The 25,152-nt window shown below is 42.4% G+C and overlaps 4 protein-coding genes across 5 annotated transcripts; 2 read left to right on the plus strand and 2 right to left on the minus strand.

Annotated features, from left to right (window-relative positions):
• The first annotated feature begins 118 nt into the window (after window positions 1-118).
• LOC137879162 (uncharacterized) lies at window positions 119-4,875 on the plus strand. The gene is made up of 6 exons (XM_068719779.1): window positions 119-664; window positions 2,531-2,854; window positions 3,007-3,045; window positions 3,180-3,305; window positions 3,391-3,431; window positions 3,518-4,875. Exons 1-6 carry the CDS (start codon window positions 589-591, stop codon window positions 3,899-3,901), a joined length of 990 nt encoding a protein of 329 aa, XP_068575880.1. The 5' UTR covers window positions 119-588; the 3' UTR covers window positions 3,902-4,875.
• A 99-nt stretch (window positions 4,876-4,974) lies between these two features.
• Window positions 4,975-7,421, plus strand: LOC137879220 (B- and T-lymphocyte attenuator-like). Its single transcript, XM_068719897.1, has 5 exons — window positions 4,975-5,230; window positions 6,024-6,347; window positions 6,440-6,478; window positions 6,564-6,680; window positions 6,858-7,421. Exons 1-5 carry the CDS (start codon window positions 5,155-5,157, stop codon window positions 6,962-6,964), a joined length of 663 nt encoding a protein of 220 aa, XP_068575998.1. The 5' UTR covers window positions 4,975-5,154; the 3' UTR covers window positions 6,965-7,421.
• Window positions 7,422-10,359: 2,938 nt separating this feature from the next.
• Window positions 10,360-21,346, minus strand: sc:d189 (uncharacterized protein LOC100002334 homolog). The gene is made up of 8 exons (XM_068719706.1): window positions 21,145-21,346; window positions 19,658-19,734; window positions 19,392-19,524; window positions 18,781-19,104; window positions 17,983-18,312; window positions 16,267-16,551; window positions 15,724-15,825; window positions 10,360-11,659 (listed from the first exon to the last, which is right to left on the minus strand). Exons 3-8 carry the CDS (start codon window positions 19,459-19,461, stop codon window positions 11,655-11,657), a joined length of 1,116 nt encoding a protein of 371 aa, XP_068575807.1. The 5' UTR covers window positions 19,462-19,524; window positions 19,658-19,734; window positions 21,145-21,346; the 3' UTR covers window positions 10,360-11,654.
• A 406-nt stretch (window positions 21,347-21,752) lies between these two features.
• On the minus strand, window positions 21,753-24,457 carry LOC137879011 (OX-2 membrane glycoprotein-like). Of its 2 annotated transcripts, none has more exons than XM_068719575.1 (7): window positions 24,352-24,457; window positions 23,208-23,546; window positions 22,830-23,048; window positions 22,714-22,749; window positions 22,513-22,615; window positions 22,324-22,422; window positions 21,753-22,141 (listed from the first exon to the last, which is right to left on the minus strand). In XM_068719575.1, the coding sequence occupies exons 1-7, from the start codon at window positions 24,404-24,406 to the stop codon at window positions 22,015-22,017; spliced, it is 978 nt and encodes a 325-aa protein (XP_068575676.1). In that variant the 5' UTR covers window positions 24,407-24,457; the 3' UTR covers window positions 21,753-22,014. The 2 variants fall into 2 exon arrangements, with proteins under 2 accessions (XP_068575676.1, XP_068575675.1); XM_068719574.1 differs by having other exon boundaries at window positions 22,830-23,117.
• Window positions 24,458-25,152: the final 695 nt, after the last annotated feature.

Here is a 25,152-nt window from a genome sequence, read left to right on the forward strand (position 1 = left end):
ATTTAAAGAGGCCACAGCATCTCCATCTCCCCTTTAGTGCGCTGTGCATCCTCCTCTGAAACCACACTGCTGTGCACGAGGCCGCACAAGTTTGCAGGAGGTGAAGATGAAAGGATGAAAGGATGGGAGAGGATGGAGGAAGTCAGCTTAAAGACGGTGAACCACAGACATTGACAAGAAGTGATGAAGTCGCTGTCAAGGTGCACAGACTGAAACAAGACTTGGAAATGAAAAGAGAGGTAAAGTGAAAGTGACAGATTTTTGCTATGTAGCTGTATCGTAGCGAGGTGAGCGCCTGGAAACTGTGGGATCCCCCTAATCTGAGATGGTTTACTGCATCGGAGCTGCAACATTTAGAAAAGCAAGCCCACCCACGGACCTTCTCTCCCCTCCAGTGCACTCACCGCCCCTGCTTAAAAGGGGAAAGAGGCAAAGGTAGGAAGGGAGCGAGCAGAGAGTATAGAAAGAGGAAGCTGCGTGCATCTAAGTAGCTTCAACATCAGCTTCAGTGCTTCTCTATTTTGTTCACCAAATAACGATGTTCTCGGAGGAACATTTCCCACTTGGACTGGCTACGACTGAGGCATCATGAGGCCTGACCACCGCTGGACCGTCCTGCATGTGTTCATCTCGGCAGGGATGCTTCTCACCTTAAAAGCTAACAGTAAGTTATTCTTTTTTGGGCGTATTGTGCAGCAGTCTCAGTATTTGTGTAGCGTCGCCTCTCCTTCCTCTGCAGGTCTCACGTGTGTTTAATCAGGCTCTTGGAGTAAAAAGTCAGCTTTGTGACCGCTATCCAAGTTCTCTGGTGAAGGCTGGAGGCCTGGTTTCTGTATAGGTCATGAACTTTAAAAGTATGTGATAATAGAGTTAAAAAGCAGCTTATACAGTTTTTAAAAGGAAGACGTTGGCACACAGTCATCCCCAAAACCCAACGAGTTAGGTCAATAAGGTGTGAACGTCATAACGGTTATTCTTTCTTTAATATAATATAATCTTAATCTTCTTTAAAAGTCTGTAAATTCTACCATGAATGTCTGTTGAACTCGCACGTAAAAATAATCGACAATTCTGTTTTCAGATGCTAAAAATGCTGCCTTCAGGTAATATCTTCCACAACAGGTGGAAGTGGGAGTTTGATGGAAACAATTAGAGATTGCATACGAACATAAAAGTAGCAGAAATACATTTTTATCAAAACATGGCAGAACATTTTTTTTTCTATACTTTTAAAAGTCGTCTACCCACATCATGTTCCTGGTTGCTATAATTTCCCATTTGTCATAAAGGTGTGATTTCTTATCTTATGTAAACGACGTCTACTATATTTACTGCCACCGACCACAGACTCATTCGTGTGTTCATCTATAAGTGTTCACTGTGGTTTCCTTGTGCCTTAAATGTTTCTTTGTAGTTTGAGGCCAGAGGACGTAATATTTAATAGTGACTCTTGTAGGAGGCAGTGAGCAGGCAACATTTGAAAATGGAACAAAGTACAAAGTACAGGGCGTTTTTTATCTGTTCTTTAACAAACCCAGTTGCCACGGAAATACCAAATGACCCCGTGGTGAGGTTATTTTGTGGACTTCTGTTTCTCAGTTCAAGAATTAACTCTAAATCAACATTCATGAGGAGCAGGATATCTGCTGTTAAATGTACAGATATAAGACAGACTTCACGCAAAGTATCTGAGGTTTAGATTCAGATGAGGGGTTACAGTTTCCCCTGAGACCCTACACTTCAGGTGGTGCACGCTCTCACTTCCTTCTTTCATGCAAATTGTGTTTCCATTCATCAAAATGTCAGTTTCAGTGTGTTTCATTAGTTTTACTGTAAGTCGTGCATCACGTTTGCTGCTAATTTGTGTTTGGAGTCCTCACACGCTCATACGCTCATTAAATGTTATTTTAACCTTATTAATTAATATACTAATCCAGGTTCAAGTTGTGTTACTTTAATCAATTATATCATTGGATAATGATTTGTATATGCTGCTGCAAAGTGGGATATAATTAGATTATATTTACCCAAACAGGTATTAAAGTGCATTCGATGTGGTATTGAAAAGGCCTAACTTCAGCAGAAACAAACATTAAAAGCATTCTTTGAATATCTATATCATGTATATCACATGGGTCATTTTCATATCTTGATAACAATATATTTCATTATATAGCATGTTTTAATTCAATAGATAAATAGTCTGTTCTCTAGACTCTTGTGTGAAATAAATATTTCATAAATTAAAAGTATTCCCTCTTTTTATATATTTTCGGAGAAATTTGAGTTAGTATGTGCTTGTTATTATCAATTTAGATGACATCATTGTGTATCACGATATCTTGACAAAGGATTGCATCGCGGTACGATTCCATTGAAAGATAAATCATAATATATAATTCTCACCTGCACTAATTCTTTCATCAGCTGGAATCAGATTGAATTGCTACATTACAGTATCACAGTAAACTGTAAACTAAGGGTCAACTAACCTTTTCTGTTTGTGTTTGTTGTGTTTTAATTTTTGCAGGTGAAGATTCAGATTGTGAAGTTGAAGTTAAAGTCAGTAAGAACACAACTTATGAAGCCGTCCTCGGAGAAGACCTTCAGATTCACTGCACAGTTGAATTCTGCAGCGGTTCACCTCCTACAGTCTCCTGGTACAAACGTGAGACAACTGATGTCCCTGTCAACGTGAGCAGCAGCAGTCACATTAAAACGGAGTGGACACTTTTAAAAGATTTAGAAGGGAGATCGTTTTTGATCTTTCAAAAGGTACGCAGAAACGACTCAGGTGGGTATCAGTGTCAAGTTGGAGGAAGTATCAGTCACTACATCCACGTCTCTGTCCACGGTGAGTGACACTTTTACAGTCATTTCATACATCTGTCTGACCCAAGAAACCTGTGTTCACATTGGGCAGCTACGATTTTTAAATACATTTTAACAAAAGTTCTGTCTTCATATCAGTAAAACTTAACATTGCTGCTGTGCTTTGTTTTATAGGCGATGACGGGCGTACCAATGGTACAAACAATGACACAAGTAAGAATAAACTAAACAGTGTTGTGCGGTGAAGCTGATATTTCTATGTCTTCATTTGAATCTAAATTCTTCAAACAGTGCAGCCTTTATTACTTAGGATCAAACACATTCATGTTAACGTCCTCTTCTTCTAGCAGGAACAACTGTGGATCAGAATTCCACAGATCATCTATGGCTGTACATGTACTTTGCTGCAGGGATTGTGGCGTTCGTCATCATAGTGATAATTATATCGGTCGTATCGATGCGAGGGTGCAAAGGTGAGACGTTGAATACATATTTCATACGGGACATGATTGTGACTTTAAAAACAGTGACTAACTTCAGCAAAATGTTAACATGCAGGGAAATCAAACTCAAAGAAAAAGACGCAAACTGAAAATCAGGTAAGACAAAGGTGCACATCAAACCATAACATCCCGTTTTTAAAAATTCTTCAAACATTTTAATGCAAGATGCTCTGTTTTTGCAGTACATGGCGATCCCCATGGTGGAGCAACCCTTCTTGCACGCCAGCCCTCAGCCTCTGCCAAGAGGAAGCCCCTCTGCGCCGCCATGTCAGCGGTCGACCCGGAGAAAGACCCCGCCCTCACAGCCCCACGAGCCGCCATTGCTGAAAGTCAACGAGCACTTGTACAGCAAGGCGAGGGGGGGCCGAGAGAGGCGCGGGGTCGCGGTGGAGGAAGCGGGGGGTTCTGTTGTGTACGCTGCTCTCAACCATCAGCTTCCAGCGGCGGGTGCTGCTGCCCGGCCGCGGAGGCCGAGGGAGGATGCGTCAGAGTACGCGGCGATCCGCGTTAAAGACCCGTCACCCACGAGACTGAATCACTTCAAAGAGCACGACGTCTCACATTAGGCTTGATGTAAACTCAGCAACTGTTAACACCAAAGGACCACATTTCAAAGTGCCACACCCCAGAGGAGCTCAAGTTTAGCCTTATGCTAAAATTAGCATCTTCACAATTCGGTCAATGCTTTAAAGGCTCTGCTGGACATGTGTGAGACATGTGTGAGGTCATCATGTACCAATAAGAACGGGTGCACTCCAAACGTGCCCAATTGAAATGAGTAAGCTCGACCGGCACAAACCGGCACAGTGCTGGTCGGGTTTGGTGTCCATCTCATCATCGACTCCTGTTTTAGTAACGTCTGCCAACACCAACAGGGCCTTTCTGTTTTGGGAAATCACTTTTCAAAAATGTAACAGTATATTTGTGCTCCGTTTTTTAAGTATTTCGTCTCCGGTAAGAACCAATGTGCTCGGGGCCACAGACTGGGGAAGTCAAAGAATTGGGAGCTGGACTAATGTGTTTGGACTTTGGTGTTTTACTGGATTTGTTGACGAGAAAAATCCTGAATCCTCTAACATGAGGGCTGAAATCAGGCTACGAAGTCCTCAGTCTGGGTAAATCTGCAGCGTTGGAGAAGCCAAAAGCAGCTGTAACCAAACTAAACCACTTTTTTTTTACAGAAATTTTGCAAACTGTCTTCAACTAATATATATTTGTTTGCAATCTGGGTTTGAATGTTTTGTGTCATGCACTCACTGTGGGTTAAAACTGTGTCCTTGTGCTGATGACTTGAATTTCACCTCACATCTAATAACAGTAATGGTTTCATGAGATTACAAACTGTGCCATATCAACTAGTGACTCACTGTCTGACTATATGAATGACTAATGACCTGTAATTCTGTTTTTTAAATAATTATTGTGTTTCTCAAACTGGGAAATCAAGAATGTAATAACGATCTAATCATTTTGTGCAATCAAATAACATAATGTGTATCCATGACTGTTTGATTTCAATTAAGATTACATCCATCATTCACTGCTGACTGTTTTTTTTTTGTCTTTAAAACACTAGGAAGCAAAAATGTTTACATAAAAAAAAAAAAAAACTAATTCAGGTGAAGCGAGGCTAAAAAAGAAAAGGCTTGTGTGCCTGAAATGTCCTTCTCTGTGCTGTGACATGTAGGGTGGGGGTATGCATCCGCCGAAGACCACAGTGCTCAAAAGCAGGAAGTGAAGTAAACCACACACTGACATCTAGAGCAGAACCCCACTGATAGTTGTTTTACAGAAGTGGATAGCTGATTTCTTTTCCACCATGAGACCCAACTGCTGCCTGACCATCCTCCGTGTGTCCGTCTGTGCGGCGCTGCTCCTCACACTGGATGCCGACAGTAAGTTTTTCTTATTCTGTCTTCATCGCTCACTCTCAATCTGAGCAGGTCTTTGTTTCTGCGTCGCTAATCAGATGACTTGCATGTCAAAGATGCTAAAAATTATATATATTTTTTTAAATACACTTAGTATTCCTCCCATGTGGAATCCAGAGCAGGTGTGCAGACACACCAAAGACTCAACAGCGCAGCATTAAAACTCAACAAAGAAACAAACTGGACTAAAGAAAGTCAATGAATGGCTGTTAAACTGACAGAATGTAAAGAAATTGAGTCTTTGATGCTATAATAGAGTGATTTTAGGTAATTGTTTGCACATCAGGAGGATCTTTTAGGTGGTTGATGGAAAATATTCGGCATACTTTTCATTGCATTTTCATTATTTACATTTCAGCCATTTACATTTCATTTTACATGAAATTAGCTTCGCTTTCACCTCCTTTATTTAGATTGGTTGACCCCGATCTCAACCTCGGCTCCAAGACCCAAACTCTAACATTCAGTTAATGTAAATTTCATTTGGTAGATTTCAGGTAGCCAGAACTAAAGGCAACAAGTGCTTTAACCACAAAGACACTTCCCACCACTTACTGACCTGAGTCTTTAGTTTTATACAGCTGCAGCATGAAAAGCCCATACAGCTGTTTCTGTGATCTACAGACTGTTTTTTAAAATACTTTCCCACTGCTTTCATGTTATTTCATCATAAGCTGTCAAGACTGTCCATCAAGCAGAGACCAATTGTCCAATCATTTCTTTTCTGTTTGTGTTTGTTGTCATTTTCCTTTTGCAGGTGAAGATTCAGATTGTGAAGTTGAAGTTAAAGTCAGTAAGAACACAGTTTATGAAGCCGTTCTCGGAGAAGACCTTCAGATTCACTGCACAGTTGAATTCTGCAGCGGTTCACCTCCTACAGTCTCCTGGTACAAAAGTGAGACAACTGATGTCCCTGTCAACGTGAGCAGCAGCAGTCACATTAAAACAGAGTGGACACTTTTAAAAGATTTAGAAGGGAGATCGTTTTTGATCTTTCAAAAGGTACGCAGAAACGACTCAGGTGAGTATCAGTGTCAAGTTGGAGGAAGTATCAGTCACTACATCCAAGTCTCTGTCCACGGTGAGTGAGACAAAATCTACACAGATGCAAATAAACCTGATTGAAGGTATGTCACTGTTATGTGGTGAATAAACAATCTCAATGCTTTTCAGGTGAGCTCACCACCGTTGCATTGATGACTTCAGAACCGGGTAAAAGAACTTAATTCACTCTCACAATGGTGTCGCTGTTACACGTGAATCGTTTCCTTTACATGCCGTACATTTGATGTTCCAGATCTTCTAGTGACGGAGACGGCGACTTTCTGGCCATTTGTGTACCGTGTTGTCGGGATCACGGTGATTTTCATCTTGATGCTATCTTTATGTGTTGCATCAAGACGTATGTGTAAAGGTGAGACATTTTTGAATTTTCACATACATTTGTTGCAGCAGACTTGCTGCTGAAGGTCTAGTCTGAAAAAACAAAAGAGCCAGAAAACAACAAGAATGACTACACAATACAGTACATATTCACTAAAAGGATTATGGGAACAACAACTAATCTTTCCTCTACAATCCAATTGCGCAGGACAATCCAGGGACACACCGAGCCGCCAGCCCTCCCATGATGCTTTGCCTCCATCTCCCATCTATGAAAACAGTCAGCAGTGCCCTGAAATCAATCCGCTAAGTTAAAATGCATTATTATTGCATTCATTTCAAGATTACAAAACACTTGCATCTGATTTGTTCTCATATTTACTGATCTGTGTTTCTCAATAATTGGCTTCATTATTATGCTTTGTGTTTTTATGCAGCATGCTTTGTTGATTGGGTTTTCACGGCCTTTAAAAACTTTTTTTACATTGACACAACATGAAGATTTTCTTTGCATAATGATGTGTTTTCGGTCCTGAATAACAATGACTATTGCTGTAGACTCCGTGTTGTGCATTTGTATTACTGTGAATCAAAGTGCAATTGCACAGAAGTGAAATTTCTCACATGAGAAACCGCTATTGTTGAGCTGTTGAGCTGATTCTGCGTGTACAGAATGCAACACATTCACAGGTAGATAGTTTTGTTTCCTGTAAAGGTAACTGTGTTCACACGTCTTGTGCAGCTATCCTTTTTATAAACGTCTCTTTATCTATTCTGGTGTGTGTGTGTGTGTGTGTGTGTGTGTGTATTTTTATGTTGGCATCTCTGGTCTTTACGCGCTACTTTGATCGAAGACGCTTTTGTACTTGGGTACAGTATCTGAGCAGAACGACTGACGAACAGGAAGCAGAATCAAACCACACTTCACATACTGTATGTAAACACAAAGGCTGGGAGTTGTTTTACAGCAAATAATACACATTTTGCTGGCTAATTTGATCTATTAATTAACATGTTAAGCCTGACAAAATATGCAAGTTAGCTGGCCATATGGTGAGCAAACTATGTAACAACAAGACTAAGAGTGAGGCCTTAAGCAAAGCCCTGCTTTCAGCTCAAAGCATCGACGATTAGCGTGCAAATTAGAAGTAAACATGAACTACAGCTGAGGATGATGGGAATGCCACCAGTTTGGCATAAAGTAGCCAAATGGACAAGTGCTATTTTACCAAAAGCCATAAAGATTCATCCTTGTATTTACTGAGGAAGTCATTATCCTATTAAACGCCTGTTTCTGCACACCAAACTTAATTAGGCTTTTATGCTGATGCTGCTGCAGGGAGAGTTGCATTACTTGGACATTTCCCATGTTGTGATTTTGACACCGAAACTAGTCCAAGGTGCTAATAAATTACCGTCTTCCGCATTTCAGTATGACTCACCTTTTAAGGACAGATGTTGAAAGCACATGTTCGGTGCGCTCGGACCGGGGAAAAACCTTCTCATTGTTGTAGTTCAGCTCATCACACGGTCGACTCCCACTCTGAATCCAGGAAACGGCACCTTTCACTTCAGACTGAAAGCCGCTACAGCGTCAATGACAAGTGAACCAAAACTCTCCATGGGCCTCCTCGTGTGAAGTTTGATTCTAAGGTCAGGAAGTGTTTCACACAACAAAATACTTGTTATAGGCAATAGGAAAACATCATTTGTCAAATATATCAAAAGATAGTGGAATGTAAATAAAAATGAGAGCACAGGAACAAACATGGAAACACGAGCATTACTGGAAAAATTAAAAACATGATTTTGAAGTAGAGTTCTGAGAGAGAGAACATTTTAAAGAGTGGACAGATGCTTTATCTTCTTATAATACGTTTGAAATGTAGCATGCAATGAAGTTACATTTATATATATTCAACACTAAATGAGCAGCCTCCTGATTTGGTGTGATTTTCGCGGCAACAAAAACCGTCACGACATAGATTGCCCGATAATGTTTTGTCGACTTTTATCATTCAGAGGCCGTGTCGAAGGAGAGTTCACCACAACACACTTCTAAACTGATCCGTCAAATGAGTGGAGAGTGCAGCAGTGACAGTGGGGAGTCTGCCGTACGAGTGCAGGGCTGCATGACGCTCGAGGAGCGACGTGGCCTGTGGCATGTGTGGTTTTAAAAGTGCTAAAAGCAGACGTACATTGCTCGCACAATCTGGCACAGGCACACACACCCACACACACTTGCACACAAACACCCCACCCAACAAACTGTATCGCCCACCACCCATGAAGTGACACATGCGGGTAGAGAGACTCGTTGCCCCTTTAGAGTTACAAACAAGGAGGTATAAAAAAACGTCTACGTCTTAACGGCTGCGCTAGGTTCTTCATTGTGTTATTTAAGGCGAGTGGAAGTGGAGAAATTAAATTAATGCTGGATGGGACAACTTGAAAACTCACTTTAAAGCAAATCAAACATGGCCACCATCTAGTGGTGTAAGAGTAAAACTCTGGATTCTGAACTCAAAAGGGAACCAGCCAAATACTTCATATTCATATTTCTGACCAGTGTGACTCCATAAAATCACAGAGGGACCAAAACAAAAGGATTTTATTGTGAAGTCCACTCAAGGTTAGCAGTTTCCTCCAGATAACCCCCCTCTGTTTTTATTAATAGTCCAATTATTTGCTTTTAATCAAAAATAAAATAAATATGTCCAGTGCCTCCAAGTAACAAAGGAACTACTTTCCCTTTCCTGTCTTTGTGAGGTTTGTGGAAACTGTAAGCAGGAAAAAAATATCCAAGATGTTTGAGGAAAACGTTACAATGTTTCAATTCAGAGTTCATTTCCAAAACAGGATGAAAAGTCAAGCGATGACTTAAATCATTGTTCAATAAACATTACAAAAACATACATATTAAAAACAACGGAATATTTCTAGTTTATAAAATTTGTCCTGATGATGAAAAGTCAGAGTAATAAACTTCAGCAATCTTGTGTATTGTATATGGATTCTTGTGTTTCTTTTTGAGTTGTGGGGAATTAAATGCAAAAGTATTTGAATGTGTTTAACTTTCAAAAGCATTAAGATCAAATCAGGAACAATAAAAGCGATTGCGTCCTGTGAACTAGAGGTTGAACTCATGAAGTGCTTTAATCTCATGCCAACAATTACTTCGCAATGTGTTTTTCAGATGATTGTTTGCGCCTGAGACTCACTTAATTTGGGGATATTTCAAGCTTTAAATATTGACATTAGTCATAGATCATTTTGGAAAAGGCATGAAGACGCCGGTGTGTAACTCACAAGGTCTGAGAGTGAAATAGTAAAGTCACTGGAGTGGGCTGCGAAGGAAATGAGTTTCCTTTTGTGAAACATGTTGGTGTATGTACCACCCACAGTCTTCATACATCACAACCCAACAATGTCTTAAGAAGAGAGATCAGCTAGAAATGTGAGGAATTATTCAAAAGGAAAAAAACATTTGATTATTTCTAATCAATATCTCCAAAAGAGTTCATTTAAAAAGCAGTGAAGCAAAAGCAGATGAAGTCTCTGGTTTTACTTCTGATCCAATTTAAACTTCATATGTTTCTCAGCACCAGAACAGTAAACTTGTTATCAAGTCTTACAGATATTAAAAAAGGTGAATACTGAAGATGTGGTTATTATTATCACTGAAAGAAAGAAAGAAAGAAGAGTTTTTACTTCAATGTAGGCATTTATTAACATTTAATCCTTACAATCCTCTTTATATACAGATAATTACTGAAAAAACATCCAACAACTGTGTTTAATTGTTAGTAGAAAATATCTTTTCCTGATAAATGAGATTAAAATAATATTTTCAACAAACTTGACTATGCTGTACACAGCCCATGTAGGCCTACATTAATATTTTCCCAAATAAAAAGTTAGATTCTAACACTAGTGTTTCCTACAGTGCGGCTCTGTAATTCATGAAATACTGTACAACAATTTCACAACACACACACACACACACACACACACACACACACACACACACACACACACTCCGAATGTCTTTGCACACACACTCCGTCTCACTCAAACAGTGATTCACGGCTGCAGGGTTCATTGTTTGGGCGGTGTTAACCACCGAGCGAAGGTTACAAGTCAACCACCCTTCTCTGTCCCGCACAACACAGCGGCTATAAATAACAAACATTTCATTATCTCCCACTAAAATGAATCCTTTCAGTCTGAGTCACACCAGGGCTGCTTCACTAAAAGTCAGATTTTAGCCTCCTTTCCTGTAACTTGCGAGTCCTTTTAATCGTCGTTCTTTTCTACAGTAGTTTATAAAAATGTCTGTGTCACTGACAACCACTCATTGGGTGATGTAGCACTCTGTGGTGGGCAGTTTGGCGGCCCACAGCAATCAGGCAGCAATGACCAAGAACGTGGCTGAAAAAAAACTATTGTCTCATCAAACAATGTTTCAAGGAGCTTTAAATTAATAGAGAAAACGTATTTTTTAAGGCAACGTTTTTGCTGTTTTTGAATGGGAACTAATCAATTCCTCGCTAACAAATGATTGGTTTATTTAAATTTAGATGTACTTCAGTTGATTTAAGCTATGCAACATAGTCAAAAAACTCTTCTCATGCTAAACATATCAAACAATATAAAAAATATATATGTAACTTATCACATCTGAGAATTAATCTCACACACACACACACACACACACTGCAACATTTCCTCCATCACTACACTTTATACTGTAAGTGTAACATGTAGCATTAAATAACGTGGTTTTAGTTCTGTTTACGTTGTAAATGTCAAAAGAAATGTTTCTGCACTTGCAGGATCTTCCCAGCTCGTGGAAGCAGAACCAGCAGCGTTGGCTCAGTTCTGTAAAGGAGCTCTGTTCCCTTCCTCTGCTCGCCGAGCTGGAGGGCACGGTGCTGAGCAGCGAGGTCAGGCTCAGAGCGCCGCCGGGCCTTCATCAAAGCAGCGATGACGTCGGGCCTCCAAATCAGTCTGGGTGGAGAGAAAAGAGAGAAAAGACACACTTGTTAGTTGGTCAGAAACTTTCCACAGCGTTTCATTAATCAACACAAATCCTTCCTCAGCAGCCTGGATGTCCTGTCGGGCCGTGACACCCTTTTCCTGACAGAGCACCCCTTGAGATTCCACCGGTAAAAGGTTGAGCGGTGACATTTATAATAATAGAACAGAAGGTATCATGTTCTCCAACTCTTAATCATAATTAGACATAAATCTTAAAAAGATTTTAAGATTTCTGCAGCTAAAAGCGAACAGGACAGGCCATAAATCCTATTTTTGATTTGTGACAATGAAGATTACAGCGCCAACAAGTTAAGAAAAAAATAATTAATAATAATTACAGTCGGCTACTGTTATTCATCACAGTATATGAGGTGGAAGTTGGGGCAAAGTTTTATGGCCGGCATTAAGGCAGGAAATCAATGTTGTGTCTGCAGCTCCAAGAGAAGAATGAGAGTTTCTCAGAGGCAAACATGTCATGGGCAGAGGTTGCATTTCGGTGATATAAATCCCACACAGGAATGCAAAAATAAGCGAGCACATACACGCCTGTATCCCCGCTCACATCCAAAAAAGACCACATGCACTAAAATAATGAAACACTGCAGGAATTCCTCCGCCGTGATTAACGGCCTGCCACTCCTCAGTGTGCATGTGGCAGCAGTGCGAGTTATTTCGCGGTGGCCCACTCAGCCTGGAAGCTGAATCGACACATGTGGCCGAAAAAAAAAAGCCAATTAGAGCGAGAGTGGCAAGTTAAGTGTGTGGCAGAGGACCTGGAAAACCAATCAAACGCTGCAGAGGCCACAACATGCGACTGAAAAAGAAAGTGCAGTGCGAGCAGCAGGTGTCACTGGCATCCTGTTAACACACAAGGTGCGTGTCGGCGTGTTTTCCTACAATCTCTGAGGAGCAATCGGTGTTCAGTTGAGTTCTGCCCTCATGGCCGGATGCGGTCGCTCCCCCGTGCTTCCTGTGGTGCTACAGATTAAAAAGGTGCCACTGAAAACATTGGCTTTCATGAATAAACGCATCTTATCTGAGGTTAACTCCCTTGTTCTTGTAGCTGTGCCACCACTGCACCTTATAGTCTGTACATCTCACGCCCGGCCACACCGCAAAAAACATGGAAACACAAATAGGCGAGCAGCATTTTACTGGAAGAACCTCGGCCCTATTTCCCAGCCGTGATTGAAGGCCGAATTACGCCCACTGATTCAGAGGGAAACCACAAAAGCCTATTTGTGGCCGGCTCGCGGTTGAACTTGGGCCGCAGACATCACAACTTTTCAGGCCGTCCACAGTGGGTTTCTCTGCAGCGGAACATCTCCACCACACTTTAAATGGACCGTATCTCTGTGATGTCTTAAAGGGGTCAGTTCACCCACGTTACAACAAAAGCATTCTCTGGTGTATGTCATGCAGAGAGTTTTTTGTTTTACAGTATTTCGTCCCAATATTTGCCACCAACTGCAGTACAAAATTAAAGTACTGACAAATGACAAATTTCAGTGTTTTTTCTTGTAAATTTACATCTTTAATCTTTCTGAGATTCTGAAAACCAACCCTCTTACCCGGCTCTGTATTTATTAATTTATCTTTTACCAACAAAGGCCCTAATATGCCGTCGTAGTTTTTGAATATGTAACAGATTCTTCACTCTCTTTTACTCTGATTGTTGCTGGTTTTCTTGCAAATACTTAATGTTTCAGAAAAATACTTCAGGGGCTTAAAAACGTTTTCATCGGGACTATTTCTTTGAGATCTATTTCTTCTAGATCAGAGGCGTGCTCTCTGTCAGTTTGATGCCATTTAAGAAACAGATATGATAAAATGAATGAGGTCTGCTCCAAATAAGGACCGAGGCGTCACAGCTCTCCTCCCTGAAACTGAAATCTGAATCACATCACAGTAAAAGCCTGTGTTTCCCGGCACACACCAGCCAAGCCGAGGCTGGGAAGACAGCAGGCGTGTGTCTGTACAGTCGAGTGTTGTTATCAACTGGGCAGGATCTCAACTTTGAGCTGTGTTCCTCCTTGTCACTGCTCCCTCCTCCAGGCCTCTAGTGTCTGCCTTCCCCCACAGTCCAAAGGATTAAAAGAAAGAGGGTCTTTTCTTCTGGCTGCTAACTCACGACAATCAGCACAACCACTTGGTATTCCGCTCAGGATCCACGGAGTTGAAAATGAGGGAAGACTTTCAAGCAATGTGGAAAGTCTCAAGCAAACGGAAGCTTTTTTTTTTTTCCCTGAGAAAATCTATTTTTGCAGTGACCCAGCTGCCATCTATTCAAGATATCCCACAGATGCTTGAGCAAGCTCTGGTTCAACACAAAACCATCAATCACATGCAAATACAGTATTTAAGATGACAAGAGTGTCCCTCACCGTCTGAAACATTTGGGACGTGAGAAAAACACAAACACTCTCAAGTCAACAGCGCGATTGAGGCCTTTGTTGCGGGCGAATGTGGAATTTGGAGATTGACATTGGGAGGTGACGAATAAAGTAGGATATAAAGCGACGCGTCGGCGTGTTTCCATCTCTGAGACATCAGGAAAATGGGCGTATGAGCCCTCTTCTTTCTAATCGCACAAGAAAACAAAGACGAGGAGGAGCTGAGAGGGAAAAGGAAACTCATAAATCTTTTTGGGAAATGAATTGCTCTAGAAGAAACTTTTTAAGGGTCCACGCAGTTATGACAAAAATATAAACTATATTAGTTGGGATTTCTTTTATGACTCTGGTTTGCTCACAAGTGCATTGCCAAATCGAGATTATCCGTGGGACCGCGCTGACCTCGACACGTCAGCTCCCACTTTTGTTTTTCTTCCCTTACGACTTTTGTTTGGCCGGCAGAAGCGCCAACGTCAGCCAAGGCTTCTGTCAGTGCCGCGATAACTTCGGCTTTCCCTGCCTCTCCTCGGCGGGCAGAAAAATTTAAGATAAAGGGGAAATGGGCTGTGGTCCACACGCCACATTACGCTGGCACCACACTGTTTCCACGACACCCGGAGAGCATTGCGGGAAAGGTGTTAACAGGAGCCAGGAGAGTGTTTATGACACACGAGTGAGCAATGCCACCTCTGTGTGGAGAGCTCCTGAGAGCTCTGTTGACCTTTCAAATGTGTGTTTTCAGAGCAATGTGACGTATTTCATGGTTTGATGACGCTCCTGTTCACTCTCCAAACGACTGTACTGTACTGTACTACCAGGCAGCAACCTGCGGGTGTGAAAAGTGAACTTCTCTGGTCGCAAAATGAGTCTGATTGTTTAGAATGAGAATATGACTTCTCTCTTGATTTATTGTTGACGTTGTCAACATCAGCAATTCATTTGGAGTCGTGTTTGCGTCCACCTGATGAATAGAAGTCCTCCTTTTAGCTCTGTTTTTAGCTGTTCAATTTTCCACCATGCTCTCGATGTTTAGAAATACTTCATCATAATCACTGCAACGACAAGAGGCTCTCAAAACTTGGCCACAAGACAAACAATGCGCTGCATTTCCGCAGTGTTTTTGTCCCACGATAGAGATCCTGTGAAGAAGAAAAGCTCATGGAAAAGACTCAAAATGCTCAGCCGGTTTTTACAGTTACAGTCGGTCCTGAGAACTTCCCACAACAACCTCAGCTTCCTGCTGAATTCTGAAGCAGTTTAGGATTTACTCAAAGTGCCTCTTTTTCACTTTCTTCGCCCACGTTTTCCTGAGCTGCTGGCAGCCTTAAAAGAAAACATCCACCTTCTCATAACAGGAGTTACAGTCATTTTTGATGACATGTTGTAATTTACTCTTTTGCAACAACCCTGTGCACTTCCCAGAATGCCTTTGGAAAACCACTAGAGAACAGGCATGACCTTGTTGCCCGCCGCTGCTGCAAACACTCGGTATTTCACCGGGTACTGTTTCCTGTTTCAGGTGGATTAAATCAAATTGTAATTAAATGGCACTCCAACAAATGTGGACAGAAACTGTTAATACATTTTGTCAAGTCATTCATGAGTGAATGTGGGAGGTGAAGCTGCGGAGTCGGGACTCACCGTCAGTACAGATGAAGCACTTGCAGAAACACACACAGAGACAGAGGATGAGGACCGCTACCACACCGCACACTGAGAGGAGGATGACCATGGCTGGACCCACTGCAAACACACACACACACACACACACACACACACACACACACACACACACACACACACTTATAGTTAAATCACGGTTTATGCTTTATGACATCTGGACTAAACAAGTTGTTAGGTGCTTTGGTACCGGAATAACGACTTTCTTATGTGAAAAATAATTCTTCTCGTATGCTGCGACGTTACAGGATTCAGAACCCCATCAAAGCGGCCATAATTACCCGAGACCAGAATAGCTGAGAATACACACATGTGGAAAACAAAAGGCCTCTTTGTGCCTCACCTCAGCACCCAAGAATGTTGAATATAACTGGTTCCTACACATTTTGAGACACGCGGTACGTAGATTTACTTTCGGACTGTTTCTTATGCTGCTTTTTTGATGTGAGACATCAGAGAAAAGATGAATTGGACTCCTTCGTACAGGATCTACGAGCTCCTCACCGTTTGTGTTGAGGGTTACTGTCAGGGGTTTCTCCAAACCCGGGTGGTGCACGATGCACTTGACGGACAGCTCACTGAGCAGCGCTGATTGGAAGGACAGCGTGCTCGTCACGACCGTCGTGCCGTCGCCCTGGTCGTAGGCGGATAAAAAGGGCGGTCCAAGTGTTTGGTTGTCCCCGCCGATGTTCCACATGATCTCCGCTGCAGGTCGGGACCGGGCGGTGCAGTTTGCCTCAGTGACCCCCGAGGACAAGGTCACGTGACTCACCTCTGGTTTGGGTAAAACTGGTGAGAGAAAGATGGTGTTCAGTGGCTGGTTGATAATGGCAGCCTATTTGTATTTTGTCCGAGCTTGCCAATCACAGACAACAGAAAGCAGAGATGGAGAGACAGAGCAAGTCGCCTGTTAATCCCCCCCCCGCCCCCCCAGGACACAAGAACACAAGTTGTCCTCCGACGGGCCGCCAGAAAACAGAGACTAAGCAGCTTTTACTAACTCTGTGTGGTTGTGTTTGTGCGTCTGGATCTTCTGTCAGTTGAGACAAAGCTTGTTTAGCAGAGTGAGGAGAAAATGACACACACACACACACACACACACACACACACATACACTGAGGCCTTGTGTCTGGGGAAACAGTGAGCCACTCATCCCCTGGGCTTTCTCCCTAATTAATCACCCCTTTCCCCTCAGTGACACCCTCCCTCTGTCAACATTATCACCCCAAAAAACACACACACACGGAGGAAGATCAACAGCCACTCACAGTCCTGGAACGTTTGCTGACGACTTCTAAAAGTCAGAAAGGTTGTGTTCTTCTTTTTAACGTTGTGGTTTATACCTCTTTGAGAGGAGAAAGAGGACGAGGCTGAGTGTTGGCGAGGGTCGCGAAGCGCCGTAACCAAAACAGTAGTTGAATGACCCACACGAAGAAACTCTCACCTCAGGGTTTGTTTATCCACAGAGCTTCCTTCCCTTTCCTGAGCTATGGCTGGGATGCACGCACACACACACACACACACACACACACACACACACATACATTTCCTCTCAGCTTACAGTATATTTCCAGTACATTACGCCTCAAGATCCTTAGGCAAATAATCCCGAAGGTGTTCAGTGTTCGTATTCAGACATAACTGTTTCTTTAAAACTTCCCATGGCATTTAAATGACAGCAAGGAGTGGTGGAACAAACGAAAAACATCTTATCGTCATCTGATTATTTGGAACAATGTCTGGAAATATCGAACATTAGTCATAAGTTCCAAAATAGCTCCATGAAACATGATAATGTGATGGCATCACCTGATAAGGCTGAAGGGGCATTCCGCCGATTTTACATGTCCAAGTCTAATTAAAGGATCTAAATAAAGGATCCGGATCTACTTTAAGGGGGCTATATATGAGATTGGGAGCATTTCGATTGCCTCTCAACGACTCTCAACATGGCGGCAGCTGAGCCGGCAGCTCTCAGCTAACAGTGCAAACAATGACAGCAGTGCTGACAGCAGTGCTGACAGAGCTAACGGTGTTTACCTGAGGGGAAACCGTGGGGGGACTCGTAAAAGCGTTATTTGCAGTAACCGCCTTTACATAGATAATAGTTGATTGCTGCTATATTAATACTCTGAATATAGAATTCACCACCTTTAAATACTTCCCCAAACACCTACCTTGCATACAGCATTACGTTCAGGACAGTGCACAGGTGCTCACCGTAAACAAACAGGCAGGCGGTGTCTCTCCTGGTGCCGTCTGGGTATGTGTGGAACTCGCAGGTGTAGCACGCCTCGTCCTCCGTCCTGACCGCCCGGATGGTCAGTTGGGTGTCGCCCAGGGTCTGGCTCAAGCTAACCCGACCCCTGTACTGCTCCTCTGTCTTCTGGTGGCCCCGCTTGGTGAAGGAGGCCACGGTGGTGGTGTCTCCCTGCTCCGCCGTCTTCCTCCACAGCACCTGTTGCACCCTCTCGGGGAGGTTGTACCAGCAGGAGAGGGTGGCCGGCTTCCCGCTCACGGCCGTCTTGTTGCCCTCCAGGCGCACTTTGCCTAGGACAAAGACAACGCTCCTGTTGTTAATCTTAATATCAGGAAAAGGAAGATGACTGGATGTATGTGGATTTCTGCTGGCCTCAAATTGTACAATAAAAACTTTACAGCACTTCTGCTTGTGTGCAACAGGAGGACTCTGTGGTCATTAAAAATGTGTGTGCACATTTTTTTAGCAACAACAGGAAGTGTCAAGGCTAGCTGGGTGGGTGGGCTCTCCCCCCTCTGCTGGTCTGCTAGTTCAAACCCAAGCTTACTACTTCCTGTCTCATAAGGGGTCTAGTGAGACAAACAAACACCCTCTGTGACCCTAAAAAGTTTCAGAAGTTGAGTGTGAGCTGCAGCACTAAAAGATGTTTATTGAAGATAACTTGTTCTTTAAGATAACAGACGTGAGGAGCCAACTCTGATTAAGTAGATTCTTGACACAACTGGAACCTCTGGAAGTAAATTTGAGATTGAACTGACCAGTGACGCTGATGCACGTGGTGGCTTCCAGCGGGCCCGTGGGGTAAACATCAAAGATGCATTGGTAGCAGCCCTCGTCATCAGGCCGCACCGTCTTGATGGTGATGTAGCTGGCGTCGTTGTGGGAGGCGGTTAGCTGCACGTCGGGTTCCTGATGGCTGACGAGCACCGGCACGCTGGGCTGGTACGCCAGCAGGACCTTCTTGTGCCTGTTGAGCCAGCGCACTTGCCGGACGCTTGCGCCCTTTTCCGTGGTGACGTTGCAGCCGAGCAGCAGCGACCGACCTACCTCTGCCCTCAGACTGGCAGGAGCCGTGACCTGACCTGAGTTCAGAGACCATATGACATTTCAATTTTAAGTTTGAAAATGTTCTTTTAATGTAACATCTAGTAAAATGCCTCTCAGATAGACATAGGGGAGTAAAAAGTACTTTCTAAAATGTAGTGCCGTAGAAGTATAAAGTAGCAGAAAATGAAAACAATAAGTAAGATCTGAAGTAAATGTATTTAGTTATAGTTGCCATCACTGCCAAGAGAACTCAGTACCAAACTCACTAGAGTTAGATCTTTCTCTCTCAAACCAAACAGCACTAAATGGATGCAGAACGTACCTTGCGTCCCAGGAACTCCCATTCCCACCATCCACAGCACCAGACACAGGGACAAGGCAGGTCCACACATCGCACACTGAGGCTGGGTTACTCACAACTCACACGCTGAGCCAGAATCACATCCAGGCCGAAGCTGCAAAACACAAACACTGTCAGAGAGCTAAAAACAGCCCAAACCACAACCACAACTAACCTGTGGCGACACGCAAAGTGAAAACATTAGCAATGACACAAGTGTGAATGCAGAGGATGTGATGCAGATGTACCTCCGTCAGCTGTCCAGTGTCGTGACTTGTTTGAGCTGCTGCTGGTCAGAACAGTCGTAGCTGCATCTTACTGTCTACTGTAATGGGAAACATGAAGCCAGAGGATGACATTAGCAATGACAGCATCCTCTCAGCATCATCACTGATTACACTCCCTGGAAGGGAATGAACCTTTCTGCAGCTTTGAGACATTGGCTACCATGGAAATACAATGTGTCAGCATCAACAACAACAGCTGATGACTCATGAAACATCACCTGGAGGTTTTACATGATGATCCACAGCATGCACACTCTGTCCGGTTAACCCACAATCATCCGGCAGCAAAGCAAGCTGCCACACTTTGATGTCTAGACAGCGGCGACTGCGAGATTTCAAAATCCATACCTGAAATGCTGCCTCAAAGAAATTACAGTGGCCGTGTGTGTGTGTGTGTGTGTGTGTGTGTGTGTGTGTGTGTGGGGGGGGGGGGGGGGGGGGGGGGGGGGGTTGCAGACACCAGCCGAGAGCAGCTGCTGTTTGGCTTTAAACATCACATTGTGTGTAGAAGACAATAAAATAAACGTCATAATTCTACTCTCAGATCACTTCTTTATATCCTGCAAAGGTGGAAACAGCAGGGATCAACTGGCCTTTGATCAGACTCAACCAAACCGCCTAAAAACCACAAGACAGAGCAGGTCCAGACCTCAGAGCTTTATGGGCGTCATGTTCTCATTTACGGTGCCAACCATCTGGCTTCAAGCATGCAGCACGCTCCTGTTGGGCAACAGTTAAATCACGTTTCCACTACAAAAAAACGCCACTGATGTCTCACTGCAAATCTCAAGTCATCTCCAGATAGTCAGTGAAAGTCAAGCAGATACAGCCGAAGGAAGGTAGGAAGTGTGACATTGAGTAGAGCTGAATATATAATGTTCACCGAGAGAGGGACTGAAACCAGACTGGCAACCTGGATCCTAAACGTTGGCCCTATACATCCAGATGTGCAGAGCAGCTGGTTCAGTCCCAGAGGACAGATGTTATGTGAGATTTCTTGAACAGATTATTATTATTTCACATGATCAAGCCAATTTTGAGGATGTGTCTCCTGACAGGTTTTATGACAATTCAACCCAAAATGGAAATAGAAATGTTTATAAAAAAGGGTGCCACAAGTAAAACTTTGTGGCAAAGTTATAGTTAATTCAGTGATTGATTTTTTCTGATGTATGTTAATGATGTAAAAGAGGTATATGAGTTCATCATATGGGGAAAAAATACAACTCTAAAAGAAGTTAAATATTTTGTATGAAATAAGTTTTAACACATCCGTATCTTCACAGTCAAGTCCTGAAAAGTGTCACCATAAAAAAAGCTAGACAAACTAATTAAGGTGTGTTGAAATTCATGGATTAAGAAAGAAACAACTTCTTACATTTAAACTCCGGCTCAATATTGTTGCAACTAAAAATTGGGAATCTTTCATAGTAAAAGACGGAACTTACCGGCTGACAGGTGAAAGACAAAGTGAGCTCCCGGTGCTCGAGGTGCTGTCTGCGCTACAGGTAACGTGAGAGTGGAGCAGGAGAATCCATGCTGCAGAGACGAAACTACGACCGAACTGCGCCGAGGTTCCTGCTGCCGCATTTCACTCCCTGATTTCTCAAACGGCATCAACTCTTCCGCAGTATATCTGAGGAGAGCAGGACCTCCAGTGGCCATGTTGTGCATCTGCTGCTTAACACCTGCAGCAGACGTCTCATGCAAAAATGCAAATTTACATTCTGTTAGGTACATTTCATCTCGGGTTTCTTACTCTGCTGGTGTTTGAACCGCAGTATGTTCTGTTTGAGCATCACATGGAGCTCATTAAGTCCAGATGTGAAATACCAGACTTTAAAAGACTTTCTTTTGCACAAAACCCTTATTTTGTTAAATGTTCCTTGAAGAAAGTAATTATAAAGATGATTTATATTCAAAGCCCACAATTGCATGCTTAAGCCATTTGATTATTAGATGACATTGTGTTCTGCTGACACATTTCTTATTTTGTTAAATGTTCCTTTAACACAAGAATCACACACATTCAATATTTAAATCCAGTAGAAAGGTCTGTAGTTTCAAAATTCAGTTTATATTTCAAACAAATACAAAAAGTATAAAAGTAAAAACAAATAAAAAAAGACGTACAAACAAAGAATACAAATGCAACAGAGAATTACAGGTATTTAAAAAATCTAAACTACTATGAACATCTGCTGGAATTATTCTCCATGAACTGGAACTATAGAAGAGAACGTCTCTGTTTTACCAAAAAATGAATCAGGATTTCAGGATTTCCAGCAGTTTTCGTTGTGGGACTTCAGTCTTGTGGGTTATTCTGTGGAACTGAAATCAAGTTTTCTTCCTTGCACAGACCGTTCTGGTTGGTCACTGTTGTTACTCTTTCCAGTAGAACGTTGCCGCAGTTCGTTCTCATTCTTCATTAAAGGTGTTCTGGGCCTTCAGATAAAAACAGTTAGTCAGAAATCATTCAGAACAACAGTGCTGTGGATAAACATGCAGTTCAGTCTGATTAGCAAGTTAGCACGTTGTTAGAAAAGTGAAGCCCCAAATTAGAAGAATTGTTTTTACAAAGGAGAAAAATAAATATGTACAAGTGAAAAATGAATGAATTGACTCACTCATGAGTGTCTTTCTTGTTCTCCTCGTTGTCCCTTTGTGACACACTGACGGATTCTAGAAAAGCCTTTGTTGAACAAGTATTCCCTCGTGGATTTTGTCTGAAAAGATTTGGATCAGTCATTACCATATTAACTGTGAGACGCTGGTATTAAAACAAGAAAGGTGATGAGTTAAAAGTTAAAAGTCACCTGTTCTGGTGTTTCTGTTTATAGATGGTGATGACAGCAGCAGCAGCAGCAGCAGCACAAACACAGAGCACGACCACGACCAACCCAATGACCCAAGTGAAATCTGTGAGAAAAGAGGGAAATTAAAAAGACTCAACATTCATAAAGCAACTACAGATCAAATGTTAATACGAACGTGAGACCACATAAAGGTTAACTTACTGAAATCATTATCAGATCCAGATTCCACATCAAAACCTGGGAAATAAAAAAGAAAGACTTGAGCTCAGAAAGTATCCATCGATCTATAAATCAGTGTCTTTAGAAGTGTTTCTCACCATCAGCTGATGACTGTCTGACCTCAGGAACCACCGCATACACCTCTATCTGAGGACCGGAGAGCACTCGCACTGCACATCCAACCCGCGAGCTGTTGTCACTGAGACGAGACAGCACAGCTGTAGTGGTGACGGTGACTGTGCCGTTGGTGTTGGTGACGCTGGTGGAGTTGTAGTGGGGGACAGTCAGCGTTACGGTGGGAGCAGGTCGACCTGTGGCTGAGCAGGACACAAGCACCTCTTCAGCAGAGTTTGGTTCTCTGACATGCAGAAAGGGTTCATGCAGCTCTGCAAAGATAAAGATGTTTGAATGCTATTATATTACAGAGAAGACAGAGGATTATGGAAGTGTCTGCAGTAACGCAGCAAGGTTCTTACCATAGAGCTGGAGGCATGTTCTCCCAGTGAGGGCACCATCAGGGTAGGTGTTAAACAAACAGCGATAGCATCCTTTATCTTGGTCGGTCACGTTCCTGATCACTATGGAGCTGTTCTGCAGTCCAGCGTCTTTAAACTCCACTCTTCCTTGAAACCCACTGTTCACTTTCTGACCAAAGTGTTTGTTGTAGGTAGCGAGATCCGTCTTCCCCTCAGGTGAGATCTTCTGCCACGTGACCTGCACGACATCTTTAGACTGCATCAGCTGACAGTTTAATCTGACGTTGTCTCCTACAGCCGCCAACACGGAGCGCTGGGATTCAATCAGAGCGGTTTGACCTGCAGGAAACACAACATGTGCATTATGAGATACTCCACAACACTGAAATGGGATTCTCATCAGGACTCCGTCTGTATGGCACTAAAAACAGAGTGGGTAGCTATGTTCACGCCACCTGGGACTGCACATCATTAAACGTGTTTGTGAAGAGATCCCTCTGAGCACCATCACACAATGGAAGAAATATACTTATGTATCACATCTTTATGGAAAAAAAAGATATACATACATACATACATATATTAAATCTTTCATCAACATACTATTGATGTTATTGTTATTATTATAACTATCATCATTAGTATTGGTATTAAGATCATGGCTATTGATATTCATATTGACACTGAATCTGAATCTGACCCTAATAAATCCTCTTTTGTGGTCTGGAAAGAAATATCAGTCAAATAAACACAAAACCAACAGAATTCCCTATGATGAAATATGACACTATTGATATTCATACTAACAATAAATTGCATAAGGCAGCAATAATATTACTGCTGACCCGTTGTGGAGAAAAGAAAAACGATCAGCAGGATATAGCAGCTCTCATTGTGGATGTAATGAACGATACTGCAAGTCCAGTTCTGACGGAGTTTGATTAATAAAAGCATTTATTTAATTTGCAAAATGTGATATAGAATATCAGGTAATCGAGGCAATCATATCAGTCGCCAAAAACGTAACTATATAAGATAAGCAATAAACATACTTGAGTCACGCAGCTGCGCTTTAAATCAAATTAATAAATCATATATTTCGATCTAAAGGTCAGGAAACACATCTGTATCGTCTCTTCCTCACCTTTGTGAAAGACTCCCAACGCACAAAGGAAATGTATGACCGCGCGGTGAGACATCTTGGCTGCATAATGATTAGAATCTACCGCCAACAATAGAGAACGTGTTCTTGTTGCCCAGGATCGCGCGCGCAGATAACTCCAGGTGAGTCGCTTGTGAATTTTCTCCCTGTGACTCATGATGTATATCCACACAATTAAAGGGACACACACATAACTGGACAAACTACTCATTTCCATACAAATGAATGGAATGAATAATAACAATAACTAGTCAGCCAATATTTTAAAAGAGTTTACATTTGATTCATTTACTTCCAGTGTTTGACAGAGATTAATTAGCACCTGGATGAAAAACACCATTACTAACTTCACCAGAATTAAACCCAAACATGTATTATGTCAGGGTGGATGTGCATTGAGCAATAAACAGCATTGGTGAGTATCCTGTGTTGGCTTCCTCTGTCACAGCAATGTGTGCTGTATTAATATATATATATATAATCATGAACTAATTCTTCTGTAATAGATAAGGGCATTATTATAGAATTATAACAAAAGACATTTAAATTGAAGGGTTTGTGGCTCCATTATTTTATTCCTCCATCACTTCTAAGGTCCTTTGTGACGGTTTGGTGCAGTGATGAGGAAGATAAGAGGTTTCTGTACTTGCATGTTTTCACATGCGCTTTGGTGGGAAGCTGAATTTCATCTCGGGTTTCTTACTCTGCTGGTGTTTGAACCGCAGTATGTTCTGTTTGAGCATCACATGGAGCTCATTAAGTCCAGATGTGAAATACCAGACT

Source organism: Cebidichthys violaceus, unplaced genomic scaffold (assembly GCF_023349555.1).
Source record: "Cebidichthys violaceus isolate CVI_PGR_0920_01 unplaced genomic scaffold, fCebVio1.0.p SCAF_24, whole genome shotgun sequence".
In the NCBI taxonomy this organism is placed as follows: domain Eukaryota; kingdom Metazoa; phylum Chordata; class Actinopteri; order Perciformes; family Stichaeidae; genus Cebidichthys; species Cebidichthys violaceus.